General features: G+C 31.8%; 1 protein-coding gene across 2 annotated transcripts; it reads right to left on the bottom strand.

Moving 5' to 3' along the window:
• Positions 1-8,555: 8,555 nt before the first annotated feature.
• LOC103314010 (odorant receptor 4) lies at positions 8,556-10,091 on the bottom strand. Of its 2 annotated transcripts, none has more exons than XM_015983075.2 (5): positions 9,285-10,091; positions 9,125-9,227; positions 8,982-9,080; positions 8,776-8,931; positions 8,556-8,722 (listed from the first exon to the last, which is right to left on the bottom strand). In XM_015983075.2, exons 1-5 carry the CDS (start codon positions 10,013-10,015, stop codon positions 8,669-8,671), a joined length of 1,143 nt encoding a protein of 380 aa, XP_015838561.1. In that variant the 5' UTR covers positions 10,016-10,091; the 3' UTR covers positions 8,556-8,668. The 2 variants fall into 2 exon arrangements, with proteins under 2 accessions (XP_015838561.1, XP_015838560.1); XM_015983074.2 differs by having other exon boundaries at positions 9,276-10,084.

Below are 10,091 nucleotides of genomic sequence, written 5' to 3'. Positions count from 1 at the left end.
TGTGTTATTCTGGTTCTGAAACAATAAGTCCTTTATCTGAAATCAACTTTGGAATCTCCTTATTCACTTTTATGGCAAATACATTATCTAAAATTGGAAAGTATTAAATATACAGGTTGTTCCGTCTAAACCTCACATTAGAAGTATTGAAAGTTCTAATAAAAATATTTATCTGAAAGTTACTACTCAGGCATAATCCGTTAATTTCTGCTCAACGAAAATATTTTCAAGAAGGCTATTAACTTTTTCATTTTAAATGGAAAGCTATGTTTTTCACTGCGTTTTTGCATTTGTTGAGTTATTTTAAGAGAGTGTTTATAAGCTTTTCCTATGCCTAACTTTAACCATTTTTGAGATATTTAGTATTTTTTGAAAATTTTTGGATTTACATGTCTCTTAAAAAATAGGTAACTCGCTTAGTTTTAGAGATTTCGAAATCATGTTTGGAGAATTAAAAGAGAAGGCCTATATCTGTTCTTCAGTGTGTTCAAAATTGAAAATGAAGTTACAAAACTCAAAACTTTTAAGGTTAAGTTTGGACAATTTCAAGTACCCATAAAATTCTTTCAAATGGGATGTCCGAATTTTTATTTTACTAGGTAGAGGAGAATTTTGTTCTGCATCAATCTGTATTAGTATTCTCTATACCTATCTGTGATAATTTACAAGTTATGTTGCTTTTTTTGTCATTGAAGGAAATTTTTTATTAGCCACAACTATTTTTGCATAGTTTGCCATAAAATAAATTCGTTGAATGTTGGTTTAAAAATCTTTAATTTCCCACATTTTTTCTTCTCGTTTCCCTGGCAACCTACGAGAAAACGCCTATGGCTAATGAATTTTTCAAATCCAACAAAAAATATTGTAACTTGAAAACTATAAACTTAAATTATAGGGAATGTTAATACAGATTGATGCTGAATTAAATTCTCTACCATTTAGTGAAATAAAACTTTTGGCATTTCATTTGAAAAAAAATACTTATGGGTGCTTAAAGTTCTGCAAACTTAACTTTAAAAATTTGGAGTTTGTTATTCTTTTTTAGAAACTTAGAAACACCAAAGGAATAATCTAGGTTTCCTCTTTCAAATAAGCTGAAAAATATTTCCAAATTTTTAGAAATGGCAGATTTATCGATTTTTAAACTGGAAGGTGCAAATCCAAAAAAAAAACCCATAATTATTTCGTAAACGGCTAAATTTAGCTATAGGGAAGCTTATGAAAACAACCTTAAAATAACTTTAGTAATTCAAGAAGGCATAAAAAAATGTACCTTTTCATTTAAAGTAAGGAAGTTGGTAGCGACTTCCGACGTAACCGGAAGTGCTGCCATCTTGAAAATATTTTCATTGAACAGGACCTAAAAGATTGTGGTTATACACAAATTTTCAGATGACTATTATTATTAGAACTCCCAATACTTTTAATGTGGGGTTAACCGAACAGCCTGTATAGACTCAACAAGTAGAGTAAATTCATACTTTACGTTAAATTTTTATCGTAATATGATTTGTGTTCACACTGTATGGTGATATCTAATAAAGAAAACAGTGTTTTATTATAAAAATTATTTCCCTCCCTATGCAAACTTAATTTACCTTTAGATACACAAAAAGTAAGACATAAAAAATGGAATCACTTGGACAATTCAAGAAACTGTAGAAATAAGCGAGTCAGTCATGTAACGATAAATATACATCACACGATATAACCCTAATGGCAGCAGGTAAGAGAAAACTTTGTGATACACTTGTTTTGTTTTAAAGATCATGCAAAATTAAGGCCACATTGCCACTACATAAACTAAATAAACACTAAACGTCCAAAAAATCTAAAACGTAACTTAGCACACGCTAAAAAAGACAATTAAAATATTTACCTCCAAAATACCTAAGATGTTGATTAATTAATATAGCCAAAATGAGCAGCGACTCGTCAAGGGGGGGCAACATGGGCATTGCCTATGCGACATAAAAATTCAAAAGCGCAATAAGAAATAAATACACATGGTAAAAGTAATAAGAAAAAATTTTGTATGGTTATTAAAAATCAGTCCCAAAATTTAATATTATTAGGTAGTTCCATTCCATATGGTTTACAATATTGAAGTTCTACGTTACATATCCGCTGCGAGATTGTTTAAATTACACTGAGAATGTCATGCTGCACTGGCATAGGCAATTGGTACAATTGTCGAAAGTGTAAAATGGTATGCCTATTTTTATTAATACATTATTTTCAAGAAAATAAAAAACAGTTTATTAGTTTGAATAAAAATGAAATGTATTTTAATTTAAATATGTACGTGTAAATATTTTTTGTGGAGGGGTGTCGGTTTCTATTAGCCCCGCCTGCCTATGCACTTCAAACGATCACGAGCCGCCACTGGCGATAACTATGTAAATTTGAAGAACAAAAAGTGTCCACATTGTGTTCGAATGTTTTACGAAACGTGACGTAAACCAAAAACACCGACGTGAAAGTTAAGACATTAAAAAGGATTTTGAAAATTGTGAAGAATACGAATAAATCCAAATAACGTGATGTAAAATCCAAAGCAAGTAAAACTTGACTTTTGCCGGAAATGGTTAAAGAAATTAAATCAAACATTGCGCAACATTATAATCTTGACCAACCTTCACTTGACTTGTATTTGCACAGTTTGTATATGATTGTAATTAAGTCAAAAAGATGGCACACGTCACCAAAAAGGCGAAAGCCGTTCATTTTGCAGCATTCTACACAAAAAACAATAGAAAATAATTATGTAATGTATTTTTAATATTGAAAATTATTAGTCACGGTGCTAGATGGAAACAAAAACATGTTTATTTGAGCGCGCTAAATTTAAATCAAATTGCCCCAGACATTATTTATTAATTAATTACACGCATGTAGTACGCTCGATCTTGCAGCACTTAAATTTAATAAGAAATAACGCATTTTGTTTTTGTTCCTATTCTTACTGTAGTATTCAACGGTAGGCAATTAACAATGTCATTAATGTTACTTAGTTGTCTTCATGAAAAAAACATGTAGAATTAATTGTATTTTATTATTAAACCTTTTTTAAACTCTAGTGTGAGTTTATTATACTTTCACATTTTTAGTTGTTTTTTTAAGTTTGCATATCTAATTGAATAAATACTAGACATATATCACAACCTCGGTGACCGGAAATATGCGCCCAGGAAATAAGTGCACAGAAAAAAACGCACAAGGAATAAAGCGCATGAGGAATAAAGCTCACAAGGAATAAAGTACACAAAGAATAAAGCGCACAAGGAAAAAAGCGCACAAAGAAAAAAGCGCACAAAAAAAATCACACGGAAAAGCAAACACATTAAAAATGCTATCGCCGAATTAACGGTTCAGGTAAACTAAAACATCTTATTTTAAAATGCTTGATAATAAAAACTCAAAGTTCTAAGCAGCTTTAATTTTTTCTCGTAATTTATTTTCTTTACTTATAACGTACGAATACGAATTAGGGTCGTCCTTCACCCATCTGCTTACGGAATGAAACTTATTTTTTATCAAATACAGATTCATCCAGAAAAACTGAGTCTGTTGGCAATAGATCTGAAAATATTTTTGTTTATAATTTGCTACACTGCAACCTGGTACAGTTTTTCTTGACAATAAATTATTTCACGAACAAACCCACAAGATTGTTGAATTGTGTTGCCAACAGACTCAGATTTTATGGATCAGTCTGTATAATATGCAAAACAATAAGTTGTAAAAAAATATTTTTATGACTATGATTTAGGGAGCTAAAGTGTCACATTTCAGCCATTTTTTTCAGTGTTTTACAACTGTTTTAAGTAACATTTTTGAAACTTATTTATAGGCTATATATTCTTCTAGAAAGTCTTTTAAAATGTGATCAATGCTTTCTTTAATTTAGTGGGACACTTCTCACGAGCTTTATAATGGCATTTCGATTACGTGTGATATATGACATTTTATCTTATCCTATCTTTGAAAAATCAAATTTCTCTCTTGTGAGTAGAACAACAGCTTTATCTCTCTTGTAAGAGAAATTTGATTTCTCTCACCGAAAACAGTGGTATAATGTATCTAAAAAAACTGCACCTGTAAGATAAAGATATTTTTAAATTTATCGATTAATAATTAAACTACATAAAATTCTGAAACCACCTAAGTTTGCGTTACATAATTCTAAAAATTAGAGTTAAAATTTGATGGTTTTTATTTTCGGTATTTTAAATCTAAGTAAATAAAACAGCAAAGTAAGTGTTAGTTGTATTAAACATAGTCAATCATAAGTGTGTTAAAAAATAAAACATCTCAATTTTATAACAAAAAATAAACAACAAAATCTTTTAAACGTGAAACTATCAATTTTCCATGTGCGCTTTTTTCTTTGTGCGCTTTTTTCTATGAGCTCTTTTTTCCTTATTCGCTTTTTTCTGTGCGCTTTTTTTCCGGTGCCCTTATTTCCTGTGCGTATATTTCCTAGATTCCACCAGTGGCGGCTCGTCAGATGAGGCAACTGAGGCCGGGCCTCAGTTAATTGAAACGATTTTTTTACATAATTTTGTTTTTTATAATTATTATCAATCAATCATTATTTAAATCCAAATTGCTTCCTAGTGGAGAGAATTTTCGTTAAAAAATGTTCCAGTTCCGAACATGCTTCCACTTTAACGTTTCACACCCAACATTCTTGCCCAACGCCTGCGCTAAGGTATCATCCTGTTTCATCTAAAGAGATGTGAGGCAGAATTTTTCGAGCCTCAGTTTAAGAGTTTTGCGCATGCGCAGTAAGGTCTGTTAAAGCGAAAGAGAAGAAACAGGCACTCTCGGCGTCTCGGCGTCTCGGCGAACATCGTCGTCGGGAATCAGACTTAAGGAATGCTTAAGGATAAAATTTCCTATTTGCTTATCTCTGTCTGGATGTTAAATCGGCACCAGATCACGTCCACTGCAGCAGTCAGTCTTGTATTGTCAGATAGCATTGGTGTAGATGAGTAGGTGTTTAGGATTCAGGAAAAGGTAAGATCAAGATGAATCCTCAATATGATTCTGTAGTACTGCTGCTAAATATACCATTTTGTCGACGTAAAGAGATTAAAAAACGACAAATTTTGGAGTTAGAAAGACCAACTCCACGGTTGTGTATGGTCAAATTAGCTGGTTCACATTCGCGATCTTTTCAAAATTCGTAGAATGCTAGTCATAGTTGGTTATGCGGTAGCATTGTTAAAGAAAGTTTATTTTGTTGGCCGTGCCTGTTGATTGGCAATGTAAAAAATGTGTGGAGTTCGGGCAATGGTTTCAAGGACTTGAAAAATTTTTCACGCGGGGTAAAGTTACACGAAGCATCCAAGGAACATATAAAAAACTGCATTGGTTTAAAAAGAATTGAAAAAAACACACTTAGCGTCGCAGAAGCATTACAAGAACACTCTAATTTCAACAAAATTCTATTCAATGAAAATGTTAGAAAAAACAGACTCTTAATAGCATATTTAATAGATGTAACATTGCTTCTTGGGAAGCAGGAACTGGCTTTTCGTGGGCACAGTGAAACTGAGGCGTCAGTTAATCAAGGTAATTTTCGGGAAATTTTCCAAGTCTTGATTAAACGTAATACGGAGCTAACTGAACATGTTTCTAAATTTTCCAATATTTTTACCGGTCAGTCGAAAACAATTCAAAATGAATTAATTTCTTGTATAAGTGATCATTTAAGGGAACATATATTTAATGAAATTTCAAGCACAAATTTTTTTGCTGTAATTGCGGACGATACAACCGATGTTACAGAAAAATCGCAGTGCTCTCTTACAATTAGATTTGTTAATAATGCCACAATTCAAGAACGTTTTTTTGGATTTTTTGATGTGAGCGCTGATCGTTCTGCGGAATCTCTTTATCTTGTTTTGATGAATGCTTTAAACAGATTCGATATTAAAAATAAACTTGTGGCTCAAAGTTATGACGGTGCTGCCGTTATGGCTGGAGAACTTAATGGTCTGCAAGCCAAAGTTAAGTCGGTTTGTCCACTAGCTCTGTTCACTCATTGTTGTGCCCATCGATTAAATTTAGTTTTGCAACAAGGTACAAATTGTATTTCTAAGTGTAGAATTTTTTTGCTACCCTTGTAGGTATTCCGTCATTTTTTCATCAATCGCCGAAAAGAACCTTTGTTTTAAATAACATAATTGGTAAAAGTGTACCGAGGGCTGGCGAAACTCGCTGGTGTACACGTTCAAAGATCATTTCCTTAGTATCCGCAGAATGGAACAATTTCATTTGCGTTTTTGAAGAAATTATGAACAATTCAACATCAGGAGCGGAATCCATACGAATGGCAAAAGGATTTTTGAAAAATTTTTCTGACTTTGAATTTGCACTATTAACATTTATTTTTCGTGATATATTTGCAATCACCGATGTGTTATTTCAAATTTTACAAAAAAAAGTTTTAAACATTTCTTACTGTCAAGATCGCATTAAAGATACGGAAGACCGCATAAATACACTCAGAACAGAAGAAGTTTTTAAAAAAATATTTAATATACCAAAAAATTTTACTGGTTTACCTTCTAATAAACGTAACAGTTCTTCCAACGAAATTGAATTATTCAATGAATATAAAGTTTTATTTTATGAAATTTTAGATTCTATTAAAATGCAGTTGAATACGAGGTTCCAAGATTTACAAAAACTTTCTTTTTTTTCTTTAGTAGATTCATCACAATTTTCAGAATTTGTCAAAAAATTTCCTTCTGCATTTCTAACAAAATTAAATTCTATTTACCCAAATATTTTCGATCTAAGTCGTTTAGAAAATGAGTTAGCGGTCATTTACCGGGATTCTCAATTTTCTGAAGCAGAGCCCATAAAAATTTTGGAACTCCTTGACTCTGATTATAAAGACATCTTTTCCGAAGTGCGAAAACTTTTAATGATAATTTTGACAATTCCCGCAACTAGCGTTTCAGTAGAAAGAAGTTTCTCCTGTTTAAAACGTATTAAAACATACCTGCGTAACTCCATAGGACAAGATCGACTTAACGATTTGGCATTTTTGTCAATAGAAAAAGAATTACTTAATGATATGTCAAAAAATCCCAACTTTTATGAGGAAATCATTGATAAATTTGCCATTCTAAAAGAGCGTAGAATTGATTTAATTTATAAGAAATAAATCTTTAATTATATAGTTAGGATTTTGTTTTGTTTTTTGTTTGTTTTTGTTTTTGATTTTATAAGAATTTTTATTTTATTTTAATAGCAAAGAAAAAAGTGCTTTGAGCGGTTTACGGGTAAAGTAGGGCTGTTATGGCGATGACTCCCTTAAAAAGTCAACGTGTTGGGATTACCTCATGGGTGACATGGAAATATCTGCAATTAATTTGTTGCTTCTGGTTTCTCTTGGCCTCACCTGACTCGAGAGTCACGAGCCGCCAATGGATTCCACAACCTCATACACATCCTAATTTTTACGATTTTACGTCGCCTAAAAAAATATTATTACACCTATGTAACGATGTGAACATAAAAATGATAACGTTGTTTTCACACCCAAAACATGATAGTAATTAATATAATAATAATTATATTTATTATACTATTACTGTCAATTGTCAAGTCAACATGTGTTCAACTTAACCCAAAAATTAGGTACAGGTTAGGCAATTTTCAGAATTTATGTTTTTGTGAAGGTTTTTTAGAATCTCAGAGGAAATGTAGCTATATGTGTAATTAACACAGCCACACAAAACATACTCAGCTTATTTCATGAAACTATTTTCAGATTACCAATTTATTACACTCAACAGTAAAGTTAACAGTATAAGTAGCTGGGATAGAAAATAAATCTCTCAAAGTGGAATGCATTCCAAAAAATTAATATATAAATAGTCTAAATAATTAAATCACAGAACTATACAGGGCTTTCATTTCAAAAGGAGCCAGTCCCAATGAAGAAAATCGCTAAATTTCCAATAGTTTTTTTGTTATGAATATTTGTTTATACGATCGAATTTTGCTTTTACTTGCAGTTTTCTCGAAAACTATAAGTCGGGGAACAATAGTCTTTTGAAAATGATAGATAATTAAAAGAGCTTTCTAACGATAGTAAACCTTATAGGGTTATCTCTAATAGTTTCGGAGTTATTGCACGATAAATGTTCCGGGTACCGGAAGTCGACCAAAATCGCTACAAAAATTAAAAAAATCAAACATCAAAAAATCTAACATATGGACTTTTTTTGGACTTTTAACAACTCTAGAGGAATAAAAATGCATAGAAAAGTTCATAAAACTATGCTAGAACGTGTTTAAAAATAATTTTAAATTACTTTTTTAAAAGTAAGTAAGTGTATTACTCAGGAAATTTTAGCAAATCGTGCGAAGCTGATATAATACAGAAAATGAGCCGCTGAATCTACTGGAACAAACAGTTTTGCTCTACGACTTTTAGTTTTAAAATAGTTTAAAATTGAAAAATTTCTTAACACACCAACTACCCAAGTTAAAAAACTGCAAGTAACACAAATTAAATAAATATAACGATCAAAACTCAACTCATTTATTTATTTTAACTAAGTATCATCATCTAGACACCACAAAGATCAACCTTGTTTAAAATTTCAAATTTGGAAAAAAAACATGTACCACTGTGGTATTTTTATTTACTGACTTGAACAAGTAGCGCGAAATAAGACCAAGCAGTTCGAAGTACCTAAAAATAATTAGATTTTGAATCATTTGTAAAAAAAACGCCCCGTTCCGTACTTTTGTAAAGGTTTGAAGTGAAAGATGAGTCACTTTTAATACAGGCATTTTAATCGGCTTTTGGGTGCAAGCCATAAAAATCACCAAGTTTTCCTTTACTGATAAAGGAGCATCGACAAAATTCATTTCAAAAGCTGAATAGGCAATTTTATCACTCTAAAATTAAAAATTCAAGTGACGTAAGTTCAAATTCGGAATGTGCTTACCTTATGTATTACTTCACTACCAAACCAGCAGTATTGAAACATTTGAAATGTTACAGACAATCCGTAAAGTACAAGGAAAATCACATTGAAAGTCGAGACCTGAATAGTGTGCAAAAATGATTGATTTTTCATAAATTACTCACATTTAAAGTCATTTGAAATAAAGTTAGGCCAATTGCTATGGAACTTGTGGCCACTTGGACAAAAATCAGCCCAGAGGAGAAGTCAACACAATGATTTTTCAACCTAAAAATGATTTTCCCCTTTATGACAAAACTTGATGTGAAAAAATACTTGATTAACTCTTGGTGGTGTTTGATGCACTTTACAAATTCTAGTTCGGTGTTATTTTCCTTCGAGTTATTATAACCGACTTGAGTGAGATTCTCACACAATAAATCACACTGAAATCCAAGATAGGTCATTAAAAGTGTAACAAGAGTGTCGATTTGGAGAACAATAACCCCTGCATAAATAATCGAAGCCGATTGGTAAAAATATGTGAACTCGTAGAATGGAGAAGTCATATAATCGTAAGGAAACCAACAAACAAAGAGGATTTGACGTTCACCGCCGTTTAAAATATCCAAAATTGGGAATGCAACCAGAAAACTGATCGCAACACCTGCCATTGAATAAAACGAAAAATAAATTTTTTTCATGAAACTTAATCTGTCTTCCATTTGTATTTTTTGGTCTTGATTTTGTGGCTGAAACACTTGGTGGTTGTTGAGTGAATGCAGAATGTATCTCAATATCGGAAATTTAACCATAAAATAAAACAGTTTGATGAGGAGGTGATACTGTTGCAAGAGTAGAGGAAGTGCAGTTAGGAAAAGTTGAAACTCGTCGATGATTAAAGCCAGTTGGATTGTTTGAAGCAGCAAATGGATTACCAACAAGCATGTCACCATGAAATGGGTGTAGATGTTGTAGAGTTTACAAGCGAAAAATGTTTTTTCTGGCCACAGCCCAATGACTTTCAGCACAACAAAGTTGGTTTCAATGATTTTTGTCCAGTTGAAATTTGCCATTTTTGTTTAATCGACTGGTCTTATAGGTGCCTCTTTGCGTTTTTATAGCAAATTGTTCTATTAATTTTGCACGAAC

This window comes from Tribolium castaneum, chromosome 2 (genome assembly GCF_031307605.1).
Source record: "Tribolium castaneum strain GA2 chromosome 2, icTriCast1.1, whole genome shotgun sequence".
Taxonomy (NCBI): domain Eukaryota; kingdom Metazoa; phylum Arthropoda; class Insecta; order Coleoptera; family Tenebrionidae; genus Tribolium; species Tribolium castaneum.
Note: the sequence above shows the minus strand (reverse complement) of the source record. Positions and strands in the feature narration are given on the sequence as shown.

Bases quoted from the DNA above. Each gene is read 5' to 3' on its own strand.
- LOC103314010 (XM_015983074.2), bottom strand. From the start codon at position 10,015: ATGGCAAATTTCAACTGGACAAAAATCATTGAAACCAACTTTGTTGTG. The intron at 9,081-9,124 runs GTGAGTAATTTA...CACACTATTCAG, and splicing joins TATTTCAAATGACTTTAAAT to GTCTCGACTTTCAATGTGAT. The intron at 8,932-8,981 runs GTAAGCACATTC...TTTTAATTTTAG, and splicing joins GTAGTGAAGTAATACATAAG to AGTGATAAAATTGCCTATTC.